The sequence below is a fragment of the Camelina sativa genome, chromosome 5 (assembly GCF_030686135.1).
Source record: "Camelina sativa cultivar CO46 ecotype springtype chromosome 5, ASM3068613v1".
NCBI classification, from domain to species: Eukaryota; Viridiplantae; Streptophyta; class Magnoliopsida; order Brassicales; family Brassicaceae; genus Camelina; species Camelina sativa.
Genome location: NC_141884.1, coordinates 2642268 through 2665286, shown reverse-complemented (window position 1 = coordinate 2665286; position 23019 = coordinate 2642268). Strand labels below are relative to the sequence as shown.

The following is a 23019-nucleotide window of genomic DNA, read 5'->3' as shown; positions in this document are numbered from 1 at the left end:
TAATAAAGATAAAATAATACTAACATGTCTGTGGTGCATTAAATATCCTACCAAGGTTTTTTTTAATAAAATTATAATATGATACCTTTGCTTATGGCTAGTGTATAGTCTGTAAATTGAATTAAAAAATCTGATATCTGATAAGAGTAACATTTTGGGAACATGAGAGTGAACATGCTTTGTATCTGCGTGCCTTGACATTTTGAGCAAAAAACGAATTTAAACCATATTATATACTAACTGCACGTCAGAAAGCATCTATTTAAAATACTAATTACACATTCCAGAGTTTTTACGCATAACCCCTAGATTAGGTGCAATGTATATAAAACATGTATTATTATAATTCGTTTCCTTTTTTTTTACAGCAATTAGTTAGCAACAATATGAAAATATATGTAGTTAGCACAGTGTTGTGAACATTAACATAATGAAAAAGTCTACTTATTAGTTTTCGAATACTGTGATTTAACCCCAAAAAAAAAGTCAACGTGAGTTATAATATAAAATTAGATAAAAATCACCGAATAAATTTCATCAACGACAAGTAGCCGTGAAGACACGGGAGTGAAGAGAGAGGCTCGTGAGATGAACAAAGAAGAAGATCAATGTCATAATCACAGTGTAAAATAAAAATTTCGTAATATTTTTTTATTAATTAATCAAAGGTTAATAATCTCTGAGTTCCTTATTATTTGATCTGTCTTCTACTTTATTTTTTTTTTCTTCTTCTTCTCTCTCTCATCTCTCTGGACTCTCTCAGACCTTGTTTCTTCTGTCGTCCGGCGTTAAAAGCTTCGGGTGTGGTCCGGCGAAGAAGCCATTACAGAGAGTGATGTCTCATTCTAGAAGGCTTTCGTTAGAACCTGCTATAGATTCAGTTACTGGTAGATTCCGTGTTTTAAAGAGACACGATGATGATGATGATGACGTCAACAAACCTGACTTCAGAGAACTCGATCTGGGTTCTCCTGTCTCTACCTTAATGCCACGTGTCTCTGCTTCTTCTTCTTCTTCTTCTTCTTCTTCTGCAGCTGCTACTCCTACAAGCAGCTATGGTTCCTCTTCGGGCTCTGCTTGTGGCAAACCGTCGGTGAGTTCTCAGATGGCCAAGCGTTTCGAGAGTCACTCCGGCGAGATTTCTAGCCCCGGATCCGGAACCACCACCCGGAATCTTAAACCGGGTCATCGAAGATCTTCTTCCACCGGTACGCCGTTGATCTTCTCTGGCTCTACCTACTTCACCTCAGCTACTACGAGTCACACCTCGCCGCAGGGAGGTGGTGGTAGTGTCGCTACGTCGGCAGTGTCGTCGAGTCCCGGCGTTTTACCAGCCGGAAACATCTGTCCGTCGGGTCGGATCTTGAAAACCGGAATGTCGAGCCGGACCTCAACAAGGACTGAGACTCTCTGTACAGGAACTGGAAATTACGGACACGGAAACGTTGTACGAAGCGGAAGCGGAGGAGGAGGAGGAGGAAAGGCGGCGGGGAACAACGGCGAAAACCCCCCGGAGGAGTTGAAGAGATTGGGGAATGATATGTATAGGAGAGGCAAGTTCTCTGAAGCTCTATCGCTTTACGACAGAGCTATTTCGATTTCACCGGAGAATGCTGCTTATAGAAGCAACCGTGCGGCGGCTTTAACTGCTTTAAGACGGTTAGGAGAAGCCGTTAAAGAATGTCTTGAAGCTGTTAGGCTTGATCCTTCTTACTCTAGAGCTCACCAAAGACTTGCTTCTCTTTATCTCAGGTAATCTTGAGAGAGACTTGAGAGTTTAGCTTCTCTTGTGTTTTGAGTTTTTAAAGAATGAGAATTTGAATTGTTTGCTTTTAGATTGGGTGAAGCTGAGAATGCAAGACGTCATATTTGTTTTCCCGGGCAATGTCCGGATCAAGCTGATCTCCAACGGGTGCAGACGCTTGAGAAGCATCTCCGGCGATGCTCGGAGGCTCGAAAGATTGGAGATTGGAAAACTACTATTAAGGAAACAGATGCAGCCATTGCAAACGGCGCTGATTCGTCTCCTCAGGTGAGAGAAAGAGAGACTCTTCATTGCCATAATGGTGTATTTTCTTTGTAACTAATGGTGATATGTTTGATTGGTTTGGCACAGCTTGTAGCTTGTAAAGCAGAAGCCTTTTTGCGTCTTAACCAAATAGAGGATTCAGATTTTTGTATATCTTGCGTTCCAAGACTCGATCATCATCATTACCAATCTCAAGTGCAAGCTAAACTCTTTGGTATGGTAGCTGAAGCTTATGTGCTCTGTATTCAAGCTCAAGTTGATATGGCATTAGGAAGGTGAGCTTTCGAAACTCGGAGAATCTTTTTTTGTTAGTTGTTTGTTTGATTATTCTCGGCCGGTGAGTGAGTAAAGATGATAGGTTTGTTGCAGATTTGAGAATGCGGTTGTAAAGGCAGAGAGAGCTGTAATGATCGACCAGACCAATCCCGAGGTAACGTCGGTTTTAAACAATGTGAAGATGGTTGTGAGGGCACGTACTTGTGGTAATGAGCTTTTCAGTACGGGGAGATTCTCGGAAGCTAGTGTAGCTTATGGAGACGGTCTCAAGCACGATGGCTCCAACTCGGTTTTGTACTGCAACAGAGCAGCGTGTTGGTATAAACTCGGTTTGTGGGAGAAATCTGTTGAAGATTGTAACCATGCGCTCAAAATCCAGCCTAGTTACATCAAGGCACTTCTAAGAAGAGCGGCTTCATATGGAAAGGTGAGAGACTAGAACTCAGTGTAATCAGTTCATTAGTAGTTTATTTGATTGACATATAGTTTGTTGAAATGTATAGCTTGGTCGGTGGGAGGATGCGGTTAGAGATTATGAGTTCTTGAGAAGGGAACTTCCGGGAGACAGCGAAGTTGCAGAGTCTTTAGAGAGAGCGAAAACTTTGCTAATGAACAGAAGCCAAGAATCTAAAAGCTTAGGATTCAACAACGAAGTTGAAGCGGTTTCGACTTTGGATAAGTTCAAGAGCTCTGTATCACTTCCCGGTAAGTTTAAAACATACCAAATGTCTGTGAAAGGTTGAGATTTTATATGTCTTGCTCAAGTGGATGGAAACATTTTTGTTCAGGTGTCTCTGTGTTTCATTTCAAATCATCATCAAACCGACAATGCGAAGAAATCGCTCCCTTCATCAATACTTTATGTCTCCGGTATCCATTAGTACATTTCTTTAAGGTAAAGAACAGATTCCAAATACGCTACACTTGTGTATATAACCTATGTTTCTCCTCACTGTTCTAATCGAGGAAATGAAATGTTATTAGGTGGATGTGGAGGAGAGCATGGTGTTGGCGAAAGCAGAGAGTATCAGGAAAGTTCCGACATTTAAGATGTACAAGAATGGAGATAAAGTGAAGGAGATGGTTTGTCCTAGCCACCAGTTTCTAGAGGACTCTATAAAGCATTTTCTCTTATGATTGAGAAAGCCCTATTCATCAATTCTCTACTTCCCTATGAGATTCGATGATCAGAAGAGCCTATTTAAAGACTCAGAAAGCAATCTTTGTGAACGATGGGGAAAGAGCTATTCTATCAAATTCAACAAACTATTCATTCTTTCTTCTATTTTTGATTCTAATTCTTTTTTTTTCTTTTTCTTTTTGGAGTTTGACTCTACTTGCTTTGGCTATATTACATATGAGTAAATGTTCAGAAGGATTCAAGAAATGCAAGCTTCATTATCTATTTCCACCTCACTTGACTTGTGAATGCTATTTCTCTTATTGGTGTGGTTGGTTCAATCAAACAGCGACAGAACATGAAACAGAGATCGGAAGTGGAGATTGAAAGAGCTAGAGTGTACTTGAAAACCAAACAGCTTCTGTCTGAGCAATTCAGACATGAAGGGATATATAAAGACTGGATCCATAAGGACATATAGTAAGAAGACAGTACTGAAAAATAAATTACAAATACGCAGTGTCCTGAGTCAGGCATCAAATGATGCAATACATTCAAACCAGAGAGATATGGGACTAAACCATCGTACAAGTAACATAGACATTAATGATACAGGAAACAGAGGAACCCTACGTTTCGCTATTATTCACCGCGCATTTAGTTGTTCTCGAAACATAATGACCATGGCTGCCGCTATTATGGGTGCACACATATCAGATCACTGCATCAAGAGCAAAGAGATCTTGTGTCAGAATTGACTAATTTGATTTTACTAAGGATAAGAATCCCTTCTACTTTACCTCTGCTATATCTCCACCTGCACCGACTTTGGCAGAACCATTCGTCTTATGGGCATCATCTGCTGCATACACAGGCAAAATAAACATTTAAAATCCGCAGCAAAAATATGAATCATGATGAGATAGGGAATCATCTTCTGGAAATGCTTAAAATGTCTTATAGATTCATTGGTTTCTAAGCAAAAACAAAACACAACATTTGAGTAATGACTAGATACATCCAGAATGGGGGAAAAAGCTAAAAACAGAACATCATAAAACATGAGATTGGTTAGGTTCAGAATGATTATTACCTCCTTCTTCTGGGATGTCAGAAGTCCACAAGGTCAGATTGTCCCTAAGGAGTTGCATAATTAAGGTGCTGTCTTTGTAGGATTCCTCATTCAGAGTGTCAAGCTCTGAGATAGCATCATCGAACGCCTGCTTAGCAAGGTGACATGCCCTGAATAGAAAAGATTAAAAACAATCTCAAATATCCAAAACAATGAGTCTTTTCTTTTCTTAGTATAATAAACAATCTCTAAACCTTTCAGGTGCGTTCATGATCTCGTAGTAGAAGACAGAGAAATTCAAAGCCAAACCCAATCTGATAGGGTGTGTTGGAGGGAGTTTAGCCTCAGCAGCAGTAGTAGCAATCTATAGAGGAAACAAACAACTCAAAACTAAAAGCAACGAAAAAAGGAGTATATCAAGTGATCAATCACACTATAGATAACAGGTACAACACCTCATAGGCTTTCAAAGACTGATCAGCAGCCTCTTTCCTCTCATTCCCTGATTTGAACTCAGCAAGATAGCGGTAATAGTCACCTTTCCTGCAAAAACAAACAAACCAAACATCTTCAGACACATAACCTAAAAACCTAAAGTTTGTAAAAAAGAGCAATATAAGAGAGCTTACATCTTGTTGAAGAAGACAGTGGATTCACCCTCAGAAGCCGATGGAATGAGATGCTCATCTAAGACAGACATAATATCAATACATATGTCTGCAAGCTCTAACTCAACCTTCTCCATATAATCTTTGATCCTTTTTACATTAACATCATTCCCTTTCACAGCTTCCTTCTGTTCAATCGAGGAAAAGATCCTCCAGGAAGCTCTCCTTGAACCAATCACGTTCTTGTATCCCACAGAGAGCAAGTTCCTCTCTTCCACCGTCAGATCAACGTTCAATTTCGCAACATTTTTCATTGATTCCACCATCTCTGTATAAAAGAACACATTTTTCAATAACCCATCATGTAAAACAAAAAAAAATCGAGACTTTTGATTTCCAAAATCGACAAAAAAATTCCCAATCAAACCAAACGATTAAAACCCTTTTGATAAAAAAATCAAAATCAAAACAGAGAAACAAGGTAGCAGAATTAGACCTAACAACTACACATAGAACCAATTTGAAAAGGAGATAAGATGATTCTTTTTTTTTTTTTTACCTTCATAGCGCTCAGCTTGCTCAGAGAGCTTAGCGTGGTAGACGAAAGTGTCACGCTCTTTACCAGAAGAAGCCATGGCCGAGATTACTCAAGATTTCAAAAGTATCAAATTACAAATCTTTTTTCTCCGACTGATCCCTAGTCTGTCGACGATCGCTGTTCTTTTGTGTGTTTTGTTTTTTTTTTTTAACTTTTCCTCCAGACCAAAGAAAGAGAAACACAGAGAGAGAGAGAGATCTTTAAAACGCGGGGACACAAGCGTAATTAACGCGGGTTTAACGGGGTAATTAATAACAAAACTCAAAAAGGTCAGTGTCCCGTAAGTGATTTTATTCATTTATATTATTCCTCGTGGGATCCATTACCCAACTATATCATGACATGTCATCACTCTCTATCCACCAGTCCACTCATTTTATTTGTACTTTATCTTCTCATGATATTTATTTTATTTTTCAATTCATCTACTAATGGATTAAATCTTCTATATTTATTTCATCCCTATCTACTACAATAGGAAAACAAAATTTCATCTTATAAAAAAAAAAAAAAAAAATACCTATCTTGTTTTTTTATATTTAAATAATTCATTAGGATTGTTTTGGTTAATCTTAATTCAACCAAATCTTGACTGTATTGTTTTTTTTAATTTTGTACCTTTTCTTTTTCTTTTTTTCATTTCACAATTATATATTTTTATAGATATAATAACTGAGCTGAAACAGAATAAGATAAGAAATTATCATATACTAATGAAAAAGCAAGCGTACACAGACGAGGGAGTCAGAGAGATTTCATCACATCATAAAGGAGATAAAGATAATAAATACATTACATAGGGATAGATTTTAAGGAATGGTACAAAGACGGTTTTTAAAACTTGCTTAACCGGTGTTTTGCATACCGGCAGCGATACCCTTCATGGTGAGGATAACGGTGTCTTCAAGTCCTGGTGCGTATTCACTCTTTGGATTGAGCTTCACAAGCTCAGCTGCTGGACTAGACTCCATGTATTCCTTTGAAAGATGCGGCCTCACTTTGACGTGGAAGCTTGGGTCACGGATCTGCTTCAGTGTGTAGGCTTGGCACACGTTCAGTGTTGTGATGTATGGGTCACGTAGCTGCAGCCTTTGCCTTAAGTAAGGGTCACCTTCTAGAATGTCTTTGTGACCTGCGACCTGGAAAGGTAAAGAAAGCGTGCGGGTTAGTTTAAGTGCTAAAATAGACTTAAAAGCAAGGGTCACCTACAAGTTATAGAGACTTATTATACCTGGAGTAGGAGGCGTCTGGTCTCTTGGTAGTTAACTCGGAGTTGTTCACCGAATGGCTGAAGTTCTTCAGAGACTAGGAGGCGGTCGTACAGAGCTGCGATTCCTGGATCTCCTTTGGCGAAAACCATTTCGACTAGATCAATTGTGACACGGAAGAAAGGCCATTGGTTGTACATCTCTTTGAGCATGTTGAGATTCTTGTTGTCTTTCTGGATCACACGTTTGAATGCCCCTCCAAAACCTAGCCACACGGGTAAGTGAAACCTTGTCTGAGTCCATGCAAAGATCCACGGGATTGCACGCAGTGACTCGATTCCTCCGCTCGGTTTACGTTTAGATGGTCGGCTTCCTATGTTCATTCTTCCATATTCGAGCTCCGGTGTCGCCTATAACACAAGCCCAAACAAGAAGTTAAGACTTTGTTCAACTACAATGTGTTTATGAGAGGAGTAATTGTGTTGGTTAAGAACTTACCAGACGGAAGTACTCAACAAAACGGGGCTCCTTAAACACAACAGAACGGTATTCTTCAGTGGCAATTATAGCCATTTCATCCATGAGGACACGCCACTCAGGCTTAGGGGAAACCGGTGGATGCATTCCGTGCTCAAGTGTAGCAGCCGTGAAACGCTGAAGAGTTCTAAAGCATAAGTGCTCCTCTCCAAAAGACTGTTCGATAACTTCACCTTGAACTGTTACTCTTAACTGCCCGTGAATGGTATCTGGAGGCTGAGACAAGATAGCAAGATGAGTGGGTCCACCTCCTCGTCCTACAGTCCCACCTCTTCCGTGGAACATTGTGAGCTTGACTCCATATTCTTTTGCCACCTTCACAAGCTCTTCTTGAGTCTTGTATAACTGCCAAGCCGCAGATAAACGACCAGCATCTTTGCCCGAGTCAGAATACCCGATCATGACTTCTTGCTTTCCGTTGATCCGGTTTCTGTACCATTCTATGGAGAAGAGACGAGCCACTGAAGCAGGAGCAGATTCTAAATCGGCTAGCTTCTCGAACAACGGGACAACTCTCAGAGGATGAGTGATCCCGCATTCACGTTGCAAGAGCTCAACAGCAAGTACATCTGATGGAGCAGTGGCCATTGAGATGATATAAGCACCAAAACTATCCGAAGGAAGCTCGGAGATGACTTTGAAAGTGTCCAACACATCTGCGACCTCTTCAGTTCTGGGGAGATCAGGTCCAAAGAGAGGGCGTTTCCCACTTAGCTCAGATAAGAGCCATTCCTGTCTTTTATCCTCTGACCATTCTTTGTAAGATCCAATACCCAAGTGTGTTGTGATAGCATCCAAGACATCGGTGTGTCTGTCAGATTCTTGTCGGATATCAAGTTTCACAAGCGCAAGCCCAAATGTTGACACTTGGCGCAAGAAATCGAGCAGGCTTCCATCAGCAATAGGTCTGTCACCACAATCACAGAGCGACCTGTAACAGAGCTCAAGTGGCTCCAAAAACTTTGGAGAGAAACAGAAACAGTCAAAGGTTAGAAACTTAGACAAATCAATAGGAGAATGATATTAAGGTGGTTCAATCCATGTTTTGATTCTCTTCAGTTTCAATGTTAAATCAAATATGTTTCAAAATGAATTAAAGTGTCAGCAAATCTTCAGTTTCAGTTTTTTGGATTATCTGGTTTAAACATCTCTAGTTGATCTGCAAACAGCAAGAAAACACACCTGATCCAAACTTGTGAAAACAGCGTCTTCGGGAACGTCCGAAACTCCGCTTGACAATAGCTGGCGTGCACGTTCACGTGTGTTGTACAGCTTGTCCCTCACATCTCCAAGAATAGCTCGGTATGGCTCATTTGCAGGGATTTGTTTCCAAAACTCTACATCCATCCAAAAACCAATTATACATCCAGCAAAATATAACAAACTGTCGAATCTTATATAAAAATTGTCATAGAATGTAACACACCTATATAGTGTTTTGCATCCCTCTTCGCACACCTTTGACGTTCTGCACGCACCCTAAGTTCCTCATTGCAACGCCACATAGACATCTGCAAAAAAACACAAATAAAAGCCAAAAGTAAGATCTCTGTCTTACATTAACATCTACAACCAAGAAAGTTTCAAAAAAGCTGCAATGTGATTTAACTTTTCCTTACCTCAAACATAAGATCTTCTATCTGGGAGAAGTAGAGATTAGCAGCCATCATTCTAGCTAATAAGCATACATCTCTTGTAACTTCAGGAGTTACTCGTGGATTTCCTAGATTCAGAACATGTTTCCACTAATAAGCACCAATTCATGTTTTAAATGGTTCAAGAGAAGAAAGAAGTAAGAATGTACCATCACGGTCTCCGCCCATCCATGAAGAGAATTGAATGAGAGGCGCATTGTAAGGAACACGCTCGTTGATTCCAATGTTCTTTAAAGCCGTGTCAACACGTCTCAAGAACTTTGGAACTCCTTTCCAGATAGTCTCGTGGAAGTAGCTCATACCCGCTCTCATTTCATCTTGCGGTGTAGGAGGAGTTCTTCGGATTTCATCAGTGCGGAAAGCAGCTTGAATCTGGTGCAACAAAAACAGAGTTTTAGAAGAATTCAAGCAGAAGAAGCTTCACTGAGTTCTTAAAGTTGTGTATGTACCTCTCGTTGCAGAGCTTCATCGAGTTCTTGTTTATCATCAGGAGTAATGTCCTTTGCATATAACTGCGTCAAACAATCACGTATCCTGAAAACATTGAGATGAAAACACATCATCAGTAAAGTCACACACACACAAGGCATCAACAAAATGTGGGAACTCAAACTAAGGTTTAACAAACCTTCCAAACTTTTGGAGCAAAGACCGACGAACAGATTGAGTCGGATGAGCAGTTAAAACCAAGTCAACAGTCTGATTCTTGAGAGCATCAAAAACCTCTTCAGGAGTCTTGTTAAGCTGCAAAAGCCTCTTGAGAGTCTCTTCAATGTCGGATTCAGTTGTTGCAGAGGCCTCATCAGCGAAATCACCTTTCTTGAGTTTCTTAATCCTACGCCGGTAAGCAATCTGGACTTCCTCAGCTAGATTAGCTAAGCTAAGCATGTTGGAGAATGCTTTAGTAACAACAATTGAATCCCCTGGATCCAAACTCGTCAACATATTCCCAAGCTCCTCTAGCTTATCAGTGTTGCGGTTCCCATCGTAATCAGCAGCAACCTCGTAGCATTCTTGAACCTTTTTACACAAAAAACAAAAACATAATCTGATTCAGAACACCAAAGCATTAACTGAAAAACACAATCTCAGTGAGCCATTGAAGCCAAACAAAAACAGAGAATTCTGATGCATAGTGAAACTACTCAATTTCACTAAAAAGGATTGAACTTTACGGATAAACTAAGCAGATACAACAAACCCACTTGATAATTTACTGATGTGTAACCCTAAACGTAACTTAAAGTTCAAATTTTTTAACACAAACCCAGTTTCAAAACAGAGAAGAAAGAGTGAAAAAAGAAGAAGAAAGAAAGAAAGGGAACATACGAATTCTCGGACATCCTCGCCATGCAAATCCTGAAGAATATCGAGAAATCGATCGAGCAAAAGAGCATCGTACTCGACAAGCTTGTCGTCTTCAGAAACTTTCCCAGGAGCAAGAAGCCTAAGCTGAGCATCAATCGAAGCCATCTTCTCCAAATTTCTCGCAGCCATCGTTGATGCTTCTCTCTCTCTCTCTCTAGTGAAATAAAAAAACTGCTTATAGAGTAGAGAGATACTCAATAATGTTCCAGGATGACACAATCAGAGCAAATCAAGGAAAATATATCCGAAAAAGCTGGAAACTTCAACAACAACAAAAAAAGATTCACTTTTTAGATGGAAAAAAGAGAGTGGCGTAGTAAGAGTGGAAGCTCGTGAGAAAACCCAAAAAAAAATAAAAAACAGGTGGAAAAAGAAGAAGAAGAAGAAGAAGATCGAGAAGGTTCGTTCACGAGGAAGACGATGATAGAGAAGAGAAGAGAGACAGGTGGATAAAGTTCGATTGGTTTATTTTGATTTTTCCTAATAATAATAAAAAAAAAAAAGTCTTTCTTCTATATTATAGTCCACTCGATGTGTGTAGTTTGTATCTTTTATTTATAGCCGAAACATAAAGAGCTCTATAGTCCATACACTTTTTATTTTTATTTTTGTTTTTGTTAAAAGAGTTGTATACAATTTATTGAGAGTTCTAAATTCAGATTTTGTTAGATTTTTTTCTTTAATTCAGGTTATCTTGCTCCTCTTATCAATTCGCATAGATTTGATGAAACGGTAGCATATATAAATTTATTGATTTTGTAAAGTTTTTCTATTTTTATTTTTTTTTAATTTTTATTATTTTGAGGAAATAAAAAAACTAAAATCCGTTGAAGGGAGTGATAAAAATTGCTAAGTTTCTTAGTTTTTGAATAATGAGTGGGACAGATGAATATGATGATAAAATTTTGAGTTTCAAAAGCAAAATAGACTAATTAAAAAGAGTAAAAAGACTACGTTAATTATTGTCGTAAAACCAGACCAGGAGCGAGTTTGCTCTGTTCAAAGTTTCAACTTAACAAATTACATTATGTATACTTAACTACTTATGTAAGTATGTAAAGATAGATCTGTATCTATGATGTCCTCATATGAGAGTGTTAAGAACATAAACAAAATGGTGAGAAAATTTGTGAACTGCTTTTCATCTTTTGAATGCATGTGTACGTCCGTCATACGAAATTAGGAACGGGGACCAAACTCTGCATGTGTACGCTTCTGATTACTTTTAGGGTGGACCAATATTGAGTCCACCAATTCGACTTTTATTTTTTCCTTTTTTTTGGCTTCTTTTTCAGTATAGCACGAAACTTAATATCGTTTATCGTTTTTTTTGTTTAATTTGCTTTTGTACGAAAAGCATTTTAGAATATGTGAAAGCTTACAAGATGATTAAGGGGCAAGCATATGGAATATGCCAAAGGATATGCTGATTTGTTCCATATTTGTTATCTTCTAAATGGTGATGTTAGATATACTACATATAGCTTCCTTCTCCTTCAATTTTTGTATTTGTGAGAAAGAAAAAAAATTGATTTAATATAATAATGGGAGAATTATTTTTCTTTTGAGTCATATCAATCTAAGTAGAAAAATCTGTCTAGAAAATGGATTCAAAGTAATAACTAGTTTTTTTTACCAACAAGTCTTAATTAGAAAACTATAAACAAAGGTTTAGAAAAACAAAACTAGCTACTTGGGTGCAAAAAAAAGTAAAGAGGAAAATCCCCAAAAGTTGTGGAAGGAGCCAGAAATATAATTCAGGCTTTTTGACCTTTTTACTTAAACGTACCACGTCTATTTTACGGTCTTATCATATAGTTCTTTATTTTTTTAATAACTAGTATTCATATATTTATATTCTTTTTCTTTAGTTGATTCTCGAATCTAAGAACAATCACCAACCAAAGATTCCGACGAGTGGAAAATAGAATCATATAAAGTCCTTATCGTATCAACTTATTTTATCAAAGACCTTATCGTATCAATTTATAAATCCCAGACAAATGGAATCATATAAATAATATACAAATACATATAAATTCGCTCCTGTTCCATATTACAATTATATCGAAGATAGTTTTTAAACAATGTGAAGTGTGTATTATATAGAGAATATATTGGATAATCATATAACAAAGCATCAGACGATACTATCACAGATTATATGAGCTTTAGAAAATGTGAAAGGGCAATGGATAATTTGTATGTAACCTTTTAATTTCTTCAAGAGTCGGACGAAAGAAACAAATACGCCAATATAAGTGTTTTTTCACTAATATGAGGTGTATATGAAATAAGTTTGCTCTCATTTAATTCCTTATTTAACTATAGCCACTAAAAACTTGACCAACCACTCAACCAACATATACATTTGTCTCGTTTCTCATATATACTTTCTCACATTGAATACGTACGTAATATTTTAAAACTGAGAGAAAAAGACAAGCAGTATCCGACGACGATCCGTATGGCAAAGAAGATTCGTACGTACACATATATTGTTTTGCATGATTAATTAATTCACATCTTGTAAGATTAACTCAAACCACAAGTTTTATTATATATGTTTTGCAATTTCATCGTCAGTAGTAGCATCACAGTATTTATTACTTTGAAAGCTTAATGTTAAATCCCTCTGCTTTGAATAAAAAGCATAACTAGTCCGAGCTCACAAGCTTGGCTGCAGATTAAGATCTTTAACCGAAGAAGAAATCTTAGCTCATCGGGAAAACACAAGCCACTCATGTGCATACATGATTGATTATTGCAAAGAGAGATATTACATTTTCAGTTTACTATGCTATTTTGATACGTACTGATACCCCAAAAAAGTTAAGTCCCGTTGTGGAGATGGACAATCGTAAGTTATTTGATCAGTATAATGTTTGATCCTTAATGGTATGATTGAGCTATAAAAGAAAACAAACAATAAAAGCATAACTTTCTATATGTGAAAATGAAATTTGAGATAGTGGTGGCTGGTGGGAATATATGCTAATTAGATGTTATACGGATATTCTTCGGATATTTTATACGTATGCCTCTGATGGCTAGACTAATGTACCGTGTTGTACTGCATCCAATATAATTATGTGCACATATATATATATATATATATATATATATATTACTCAAACAAAACTGCATAGTAATATTATGCTCACGAGTTAACATTTATTTAACTAACATTATATGCTATATTTAGGAATAGGATGATGATTCAGTATTCAGTATTCACATATCACAAATGCACAATGACGACACACAAAAAAAAGTGTAACAAAACTACAAAAGTGATATTTCGTTAGAGATTACGATTGAACCGACCAAATAAAAACGACCTATGACAAACCCAAAAGGTCAAAGCAAACGATATCCGTGCTTCAAAACTCGATTCGAGTGGTCCAAGTTAGCGAGAGAAAGAAACAAAGACGTAGAGGTCTATCAATAGCTGCACGAAGCTTCCTTAATTAGCACACAAAATAATAGTAATAAAAATTAAGCAGATATTGAAACTTGAAAAGTCGGGCATCCTGGGCTCATGTCAAATTAGGCCATGTAAATTCGACCCAATTACAGCCCAATATCAAAAGATGACTTGCAATTTCTTTAAATAATCATGTGATCATTTTTCTCTGTTTATTTTTTTTTTAAAAAAAAATATAAACAACGATGATTAAAAAACCAATCAACAAAAGTAATGAACTTCTATAACTTTGTAATAAACAGCTCTTGTTTTAAACTTCAAACTTTTATGAGAACTAGATAGGAACAAAATAGTATCAAGCTTGATGTGCCTTCAGTTTGCTTGCTGGGAAGTGGAGTCTAGCAATCAGAGGTTTAGGTCCTCTCGTCTTGCGATCGAACCCGCGTACACATACGTACCCTGCAGATTTTAATACATAAGTTAAACATTTCAGAAAGAAAAAAAAAACAGAAGAAATTGCTATAGAGTTATACAAAATGATGTACCACTCGAGAAGCATTGCTTATCATTGTTTTTTTCTGTCATCTCTTAAACCATTTGTTATCATTGTTTTTTCTGTCATCTCTTGTCTTTTTTTTTTTGGTTTACTTCTCGTCTACAGATAAATTATATAATGTAAATATATATACATTAAATATCTTTACATCTTATAAGAATTAGATAAGTATAATTTTGATTTTGTTTTCTGAATGATTTGAAACTTGGTTCTAAAATTATTATTGATTTTTTTAGCCGTTTGTTTATACAACGCGCAAAAATCCATTTTTTCATCTTTTTTTCTCAGTTTTTCTTCTCGTCTACAAATAAATTATATAATTTAAATATATATACTTTAAATAATTTTACATCTTATAAGAATTAGATAAATATGATTTTGATTTTATTTTCAGAAAAATGATTTAAAACTTGCTTCTAAATTTATTATTGATTTTTAAAAAACTTTGTTGTTACAAGAATGTATATTTGTAGTGTTTATCGAAAATATGCTATTTTAACAATATTTTCTATTTTTTTTATGTGTTTAAAAAAGTTTTATTCGAGATTACAAAACTTATATGCGTCGTTTTAGAATTATAATTTTTCAACAATATGGGAATAGATTGTAGGTGAAGAATCAAGCTGAATTATACGAGGAATCACTTCTATTTTTTTGCTACTTATAAACATAATCACTTTTCTTTACTGTCAAACATCAAGAAAAAAATAACAAATTTATTCAAAAAAAATTTTGCAGGTGGAAGAAAATCATGATGTTGGTGTAATAGTACTAGTAATTACCTTGTAGACTTTGGGATAAAAATCAACAAACAAATGCTATTATTCCTAAAGAATCACGTGATCTCCCACCCTTTTTCCACGTCACCAATACCTGCAAAACATAAACACAATATAGACGCAATTATACATTTCAGCTTTTGATTAGTGTAAAAACAGATTGGGAGGGAATTATTTTGTTACACCACCGGCATTGCTTATTACCGACAGTCACAGTGCTTGTACAAACAATCAGAATTTACAGTTTTCTATCAACAAAATCGTTATAGGAAAAAATAAGAGAGATCATTAGTTACCAATGTTAAAGCAGTCCAACCATATCAAAGAAAAACCATCTTTTCATCGCGTCACCATCTTTTAACTTAAGGTACATTACTAACAAGCAGAGGCAGAGGCTTCCAACAATTGACATCTCAACAGTCGTTAAGTAAGTATGATGTCTTCTTGACCTGTAACAGCGAGACAGTGGGGATAATGTCTAAAATTGAACTACAGATTTTTTCTAGTGGACTGTGACATTTTTAAATGATGACCGACCTGACCTGAGAAGCACACATTGACATAGAGATGAAGCTAAACACGAGAGCACTGAGGCTAACCAAGTCCGGGATAATCCCATATAAAAGAGCACTTGATCTGAATTATACTTGCATTAATTTGAACCTTTGTTAGAGCCTTCACCAAACACTTAGTAGGAGACTGTTGCCACGATCTCCAACTGATTGCTTCTGCCTACAATATATGTCAATATGGAATGGAGATGATGAGTTAAAAACACATTTGACTTTTCAAATATAAACAACACACCCATGTCTGATCGAGCTACTATGAATGAATTCATCACTATCTCCTTAAACCACTAAAAGCTATCAATCAGAACATCTTGAGAAGCGTTTTATCATCTTTTGAAAATAAGGAAACAAGGAAAGACAAAATCGTATCAGATCAAACAGTTGCCATGGAGGAGATTTACAGAAGCTTAGAGAAGCAGCAACCAAGCAAAATTGTTATTCAGGTAATCACATAACATAAAAGTGATATACTACTAGGCACTAGCTTTAAATACAAAGCAGGACTTATATAAGAACAGACAAAGAAACCAATTAACTAATTTCACCAAAACCTTAGTGACTTGGATAGAGCTGCGTCGGGTTGAAGCATGGTTTGTAGGATTGTCTGGTTTATATCATTAGAAGGAGAAGACTTCTTTAGCCATCTTGGCTCGTTACTTACTCCATATAATATTTGAATAGAAGAGGAAGTTGTAGTAGAAGATGAACAGAGGAAGATGGAGAAGAGAACGAATTGGAAATGGTTGAATAAAACGACGAGTTGAGATCAACGGAGGAATGGAGTCCGACGCCGGTGGAGTATACAGCAGCAGCTCCGATCGAGTCCATCACCGCCGTAATCTGGCCGGCTTCGTTTTCTTTACTCGTCGTTTTTAGATTTTAGATCGTAAAAAGAAAACTTCGTTCAAAATTGAAAATTGTAAAAAAGAAAAACAAAAATCTGTTAAAAATAAAAATAGTAAATTAATGATATTTGTGAGGCTAAAATTGTCATTCTACAAAGTTTCTTAATCTACTCTAAAAAATTTTAAATGATAAGTAAAAATTTGTGAGTATTCATCAAATAATATACTATAAACACATATAATGGCATACAGAGTTCCAAAAACATAAAGTTATTTTATATATATATATATATACTACTATTGTATATGTTTAACATTAATAATGGTGAAAATCAAGAATTAAAAATAATTAAACATAATTTTTATCCGGGACAATTAAATAAGTTTATTTATAAAAATATAGATTTTTCATGATAAGTTTTTCTGTTGCCATGTTTGCTTGCTAGAGAGTGGTATTTATAGATGTTCAATGTGGTAAAGATAAACTCGGTGAGTAAGTAGATATAATCCATAGATGAACTAATAATTTTAGGAAGATTTTATTTTTTTGATTAGTTTTTTGGTTAAAGTTTGGTGCAACAATATTAACATACCAAATATAAGCTTAACATACCAAATATAACATGTGATGATGTTTGCTTTCATGATTTTCTTCTTATCTTTTCATAGCCGTTTGTTTATGCAGCGTGCGGAAATCCGTTTAGTTAACAGAAAAAACTAATAAAAATTTCTTTAAAAATATTACTAAAATGTATTTTTTGTTAAAGTTTAGTCTAATCTGATGTAATCTGAACAAACAATAATGCACCATACATATATTTTTGGGAATATGTGTGGAAAAATAATTATTGTGCTAACTTTTGAATTCATGCAATGCAAGACACCTTCAAAGTAGGCATGACCAAAACTAAACCTTAACCATATTTCAGATTATAACCGGACCATGTCCAAACTGTAACTAGACTGTAATCGTATAAAATGGTTAAAAACTGTAACTGTTAACCGTAAATATATAGTTAAATTATATTAATTGTAACTATATCAAAACTGTTGGCTAACTAAACCGTAACTTTTAACTATAATTATTTTTTAAATATAATAAAATATACCAATATTTATTTCTTTAATATGAATCATATGATATATAGATATATGAGAATTAAAAATAAATAATATCAATCAAATCATATCATGAAATAATATCAAATATATCATATTATTATACCTTGTACTTTTATTACATTGATTGGTTAAATATAGTGTAAGATATAATTTAGAAAATGGAGTTTCTATAACTATATTATTAGTCTTTTACGGCATACATGTAAATAACACAATTACATTCTAAAATTAGAAAATAAAGTATCCATTGAAAAAAATTCATACTACATATTTCTTCTTTAAACTCGGAAATTATTATAAAAAAAAAAAAAAAAATTAACATCAATCCCTCTTATCTAATGTTTTGAAAATGGCCGATAATGTTATTGCCATTAGTTTCAATTATTGTGATACCAGGTACTGTTAAACTACAAATGTTTGCTTCACCATCCACTTTACTTGTATTGTATTAATGGATTTCATTCATCAAAGAAACGCTAGAAATCTCACCCATTACATCAGGGTATAACTGTCATTTCGCTTCATAAACAAATGCCTAAATTTAGACGCACGGACGAAAATGCTCAAATTCTAAACTTTTGTGGCACAAAGGCCCAACTAGATAATTTTTTTTGGAAAGGTTCACTTGTAAATAGTTAGTTATTCGTCAAAAAGATAGATTGTTCAGACGTTGTAAGAAAATTGTAATTTATTAAATAAAAATAAAATAGACGTACTTTTTTTGAATCTTGTTCCAAATCAGGTAGTATTTTAATTTTGGTCAGACTTGTCGATAAATCTACTCGAATACATTTAGCCATATCCTTCATTATGTGTGTTGACCGATACAATAATACTTTATAATCTGTTGAATTGAACTATTTGTCATCGTGGTGGTGTCAAACTGTCAATTGACCGATGCTAATTACATTGTTTTTTCTTTTCGTGACATAGACTTGATGAATGTGTAATCAAAGACGAATAAAACTTTAATTATTGTCTCCCACTTTAAGTTTCACAAACTTTCTCACGCACCCATACAATCCTTAAAGAAATACTTCAGTTGGAACCACCTGATATAATTATGTTCATGTATTAGTACGTACATCAAACCGGTTCAAGACTTCATAACCGAATCTAAAACCAAATTATTAGATTCCGGTTTAAATGATGAATTGACAAAAAGGGAAAGAAGCAAATAATGAAAAGAAAATGAGGGGGGTGGGTGGGAAGACAGATGAATCGCTATCAACAAAAAGAGAAGCAAAGAAAAGATTTGTGGGGGCAAAAGACTAATGCATAAGTGTGCCTTTGAGACTGTGACATTTTTGGCAACTCATGCGTGAAGATGTTTCTTGCCCATTGTTTCGTCTTTCAACATGATTCTTTTAGATTTTTTTTTTTTTTTGAACAACCGATTCTTTTAGATATGTTTCATCTATTTCTAGGGTTCCTTTTTTCTTTTTTTTTTTTTTAATTTGCGGGCATCAACGTAACTTTCCAAACCAAGTGGTGTTCCACATATAGTGAGATATAGGTTGTCTTATTGATCGAAGACAAAACTTGAGCTAGACAGTACTGACTGGAACATGGTTAATCACTTTATATGTGACTTTTTTCAGATACATTAGAATCAGACCTATTAGAGACCTTATTTCACCATATTAGTGGCACTATATCAATCATACAACATACAACATGACAATGTTAGTGATGAGTTCGAACAAATCAGGTAGAACTTTATCACATATTTCTCTATATATATGACATTTGTAAGTAATTTAGATTTTACTCTTCACAATGTGCAAATCAATCAATATGCAATTGCGCTATTTGATAATGACTTCTTACCATACTACTCTATTGTGAGACTTGTGAGTTTACAAGAAAACATCTTCACTCATAATAGTCCAGCGATTAATATACCGTACACATGGTAATAGTGCAGCTGTATAAAGATTCGTAAGTTTAACAAGCTGTAAGAAAAAGACGAACTACGTTTAAAGCAACATCTAAAAGAGCCGTACACTGCCACTTGATGACAACCAATATTTTCAATTTAAAACCCTAGATAACGTCAGACAATGTCGATGCCCACTAAATTTCTTACAGATTTTTTAAAAGAGGTAACAGAATCTTTAAACAGTAACCAATCTTGTATGTGTATAACTACTGTAGTCGCACAGTATACCTTTACATCTACTTTTTAAACTGTGAATTTGGATTCACAACAGAAATGGAACTGGCAGGTCTTGCATCTTTGACCCATTTCTAGTATGTTTACGTATATATATATATATGTATGTATATGTATATATATTCCCAAGTTAAGGATTTAGTAGCATAATTTCCACACAAAAATAAAATAATACGTAGGATACCACTAAATAGTTATTGTTGTTCATAAGGTAATTAAAGCTTAAAATGCTTTGTTGAGAGAAAAGTATTACCACTCGATAGTGGTTCTTCCGCAACCGCAAGTAAAAGAATGCTTTGTATAAAACAAAGTTCAAAGAGATTAAGATATAGTAAAACTTATTTTAAATGTGTGATAGAGTGACATGAGGTAATTGAAGCGATTTGCGTACTCGACTGAGTCGTTTTCGAGATCATAACCGAGCCCTAGAGAACGCAGAGTGAAAACCATATACTTCAAGCCAACGGATGAAGATCCATTGACCGGTCGTCTTCTTTTGGGAAGCTTTCCATATGTGTTCCTTACACCCCCAACAAGTTCTTAAGCAAAAAACTTCCCTCAACCCAACAACCACACACAAGGTTTGAGCAACAACAAAAATTGTGTGTCATCTTTTTGTTTATTTGTGTGTACGCACACCCATTTTTGTATTCTTTTTCTGGTTTGTTGTTGTTTACGAAGAGGTTTTGGACAAGAGGAGGTACTATTAGTGTTAGACATTTTTGTATTCTTTGTTATGTCTCTTTTCATGAACAAAGACACCGACAACGCCCTTTTCTCTCTTTAAGAAGTAAAGAAATCACCACACCTATGTTTCTAATGTTATTGATTTAAAAGACAAACCAAAATACATATTTTTGCACGTTTCGTTGTTTTGAATATTTCTTCCCTAAGAATCAAATCCATGAGAACGTTTCATGACAATCTGTATATTCTATTTTTTTCGAACATTTATGGAAACGTGTAAGAAGAAAACTAACTTAAGGCATTAACTATTTATAAATTATTTAAAAAATATTTTTAGATTCTAAAAATTTCTTTTTTTGTCATGTGAACAATGGAATTTTGTTGTTCTTTAAATAGATCGATATTTTCTAAAGTTTATTGCATTCGTTGTAATATAATAATAGACATAGAAAACCAGATGCATTATTAATCGTGTGGGCTCATAAACTTAAAGAATGCCACCCATATTCAAACGAATAAAAAACCTAAGTGTAGAGACAACTTTGTAAACATTTAAAAGTTACAGAAAATAATGGCAACAGAGAAAAAGTATATTAAAATATTATATCCTAAACAGTCAAAATTTGACAGGTTGGGAAAATAATTGTGTATATGCCTACACAAAGTCTGTCTCGTAACACATCACATGCCCTTTCTTTTGTTCCTTTCTCGTTTCTCTTCATCTTCAGTAGATCACATGGTAGTTAACCAATTTTAGTTTCCTTAAGCTCTCTAAAGTTAAAAGAACAATACATAAATTATTGATGAAATCTTTAACTGTGTGTTGACTACATACTCTATACCTTCGAAGATATGACTGAAAATTTTAAGGATGCATTCACTTATATAATTTAATAGAATCTACTACGATTACCATTTGAAAAGACTCTACACATGTAAATAACGTTGGGTGAATTATAGATGACCAAAAAAACACCTTTATCTTTACCAAAAAAAAAAAAACACCTTTATGTTTAATTTGCATCTTTTATCATAGTTATAAATTTTGAAATTTAAATTTACGACAAGTCAAATATTTTACCAACAGTAATCGTTTCTACTAGATCTAATATATATTTTTTTCTTCTAATTAAAGTTATAATGGATATGTTCCGTATGAATATTGTACATAGGTAAGATTTAATATATATATTACCAAAAGACTATGGTATCTGCCAAAAAATAAATCGATATGGGTTTATAAATATTCGCTATAAAGTTTCATGAATTTCTAGATAAAATATTTTATATAAGAAGTGTCATGACTTTTTGCATATCTATTACAAATTGATGGCAATATCGATGATATATATAGCCGTGGCAACCTTTCGCTAGTTGTCATCAACAAACCAATGAAAATTATAGAATATGTTCACTATGTGCTATTGATATGGTTGCTATTTTTCATTGCTATAAACGGTGACAAATCCATCCTCAAATTGTTGTGGATCGAATCAATGGAAGCAACTATCGTTGTTTAATGATGGATTCGTAGCAATTTGGTTACTTGCAGGTTATATATTTAATGACGACATTGCTACGCTTTACTTGCAGTGTTATTATGATTATCATGAAGTGTTTTATTTTCTCTTAAAGTGTTTAACTATACATATTTTCTACTTTATAAGCTTTACATGATATGTTTCCAGTCTTAAACGAATTAGTCTTTCTTTATAATATTATAAATTAACAAAAATGTGGGTGCGTGTTAACTTGACGAACATGACGCATTAATTGGAGATTTCCGAACAGATGATACTCGTAGTACTGTACTTCCTTCTCCTCAATATGACGTAAATCTCAGTTTTTCTTACTTCCAAATCATTGCAACCTTGAACTTCAAAATCATCCTTCCCATAAACCAACCAAAAAAAAAAAAAAAAAAAAAAGACCCCTGTGATATTCCAGATCTAAGTTATTCCGATTTTGAAAAAGGTTCAATATCTGGTTGATCAACCAAATCAAAAATATAATCTAGTTCAGTTGCACTATATATATATATATATATACATATAAATCCTGAAGGTTGATATGTATAGTCCACATATGATCACATTACGTACAATACTGTTACAGATAAGCGATTAATGATTTGATTCTGATGGAAAATGATCGTCTCATAGATACGTACGTACGTATGTCTATTTAAAATAGCTAGTCGCTAGGTATTGAATATAGTGGTTAGTGAGTCATAACCTATTACCTAGTTTTCATGAACCAATCAGGGACATAGATGCTCACTCTACTTTACATCTCGCTCAATTATTATTTTTATCGTATATAATATATTATATTGCAAATCATAGTAAAAATGGAAGGACTAAATCAATCGTTAAAATTTCTTA

The 23019-nt window shown here is 34.8% G+C and overlaps 3 protein-coding genes and 1 long non-coding RNA gene across 9 annotated transcripts; 1 reads left to right on the top strand and 3 right to left on the bottom strand.

Moving 5' to 3' along the window:
* The first annotated feature begins 429 nt into the window (after nt 1-429).
* Nucleotides 430-3721, top strand: LOC104785109 (inactive TPR repeat-containing thioredoxin TTL3). 2 transcript variants are annotated; one of them, XM_010510252.3, is made up of 7 exons: nt 430-1752; nt 1837-2032; nt 2117-2304; nt 2399-2732; nt 2809-3010; nt 3094-3200; nt 3290-3721. In XM_010510252.3, exons 1-7 carry the CDS (start codon nt 836-838, stop codon nt 3440-3442), a joined length of 2097 nt encoding a protein of 698 aa, XP_010508554.2. In that variant the 5' UTR covers nt 430-835; the 3' UTR covers nt 3443-3721. The 2 variants fall into 2 exon arrangements, 1 of the variants encoding a protein (XP_010508554.2); XR_015558186.1 differs by having other exon boundaries at nt 541-1752; nt 2388-2732.
* Nucleotides 3722-3828: 107 nt separating this feature from the next.
* LOC104785108 (14-3-3-like protein GF14 mu) lies at nt 3829-6019 on the bottom strand. Of its 4 annotated transcripts, none has more exons than XM_019245672.2 (7): nt 5665-6019; nt 5127-5433; nt 4953-5040; nt 4752-4861; nt 4519-4667; nt 4226-4284; nt 3829-4146 (listed from the first exon to the last, which is right to left on the bottom strand). In XM_019245672.2, the coding sequence occupies exons 1-7, from the start codon at nt 5738-5740 to the stop codon at nt 4144-4146; spliced, it is 792 nt and encodes a 263-aa protein (XP_019101217.1). In that variant the 5' UTR covers nt 5741-6019; the 3' UTR covers nt 3829-4143. The 4 variants fall into 4 exon arrangements, with proteins under 4 accessions (XP_019101217.1, XP_010508552.1, XP_087308000.1 ...); XM_010510250.3 differs by having other exon boundaries at nt 4226-4287; nt 5665-6005; XM_087451874.1 differs by having other exon boundaries at nt 5127-5491; nt 5615-5866.
* A 372-nt stretch (nt 6020-6391) lies between these two features.
* LOC104785107 (phosphoenolpyruvate carboxylase 2) lies at nt 6392-11188 on the bottom strand. The gene is made up of 10 exons (XM_010510249.3): nt 10433-11188; nt 9732-10123; nt 9553-9637; nt 9253-9475; nt 9068-9171; nt 8875-8959; nt 8631-8785; nt 7410-8408; nt 6935-7321; nt 6392-6842 (listed from the first exon to the last, which is right to left on the bottom strand). Exons 1-10 carry the CDS (start codon nt 10598-10600, stop codon nt 6549-6551), a joined length of 2892 nt encoding a protein of 963 aa, XP_010508551.1. The 5' UTR covers nt 10601-11188; the 3' UTR covers nt 6392-6548.
* A 2959-nt stretch (nt 11189-14147) lies between these two features.
* LOC104785106 (uncharacterized) lies at nt 14148-16739 on the bottom strand. 2 transcript variants are annotated; one of them, XR_015558185.1, is made up of 5 exons: nt 16357-16739; nt 15776-15965; nt 15530-15682; nt 15237-15327; nt 14148-14357 (listed from the first exon to the last, which is right to left on the bottom strand). It is a non-coding gene; the product is annotated as an uncharacterized LOC104785106 (long non-coding RNA). The 2 variants fall into 2 exon arrangements; XR_767315.2 differs by having other exon boundaries at nt 15771-15965; nt 16357-16693.
* Between the last annotated feature and the right edge of the window lie 6280 nt (nt 16740-23019).

Coding starts and splice junctions, on each gene's coding strand:
- LOC104785108 (XM_087451873.1), bottom strand. CDS start 5,740: ATGGCTTCTTCTGGTAAAGAGCGTGACACTTTCGTCTACCACGCTAAG. Junction 4,862..4,952: donor AGTCTTTGAAAGCCTATGAG/GTGTTGTACCTG, acceptor TTTCCTCTATAG/ATTGCTACTACTGCTGCTGA. Junction 4,288..4,518: donor TGACATCCCAGAAGAAGGAG/GTAATAATCATT, acceptor CTGTGTATGCAG/CAGATGATGCCCATAAGACG.
- LOC104785107 (XM_010510249.3), bottom strand. CDS start 10,600: ATGGCTGCGAGAAATTTGGAGAAGATGGCTTCGATTGATGCTCAGCTT. Junction 10,124..10,432: donor GCGAGGATGTCCGAGAATTC/GTATGTTCCCTT, acceptor TTGTGTAAAAAG/GTTCAAGAATGCTACGAGGT. Junction 8,409..8,630: donor TTTTCACAAGTTTGGATCAG/GTGTGTTTTCTT, acceptor TTCTCTCCAAAG/TTTTTGGAGCCACTTGAGCT.
- LOC104785109 (XM_010510252.3), top strand. CDS start 836: ATGTCTCATTCTAGAAGGCTTTCGTTAGAACCTGCTATAGATTCAGTT. Junction 1,753..1,836: donor CTTGCTTCTCTTTATCTCAG/GTAATCTTGAGA, acceptor GTTTGCTTTTAG/ATTGGGTGAAGCTGAGAATG. Junction 3,011..3,093: donor GAGCTCTGTATCACTTCCCG/GTAAGTTTAAAA, acceptor ATTTTTGTTCAG/GTGTCTCTGTGTTTCATTTC.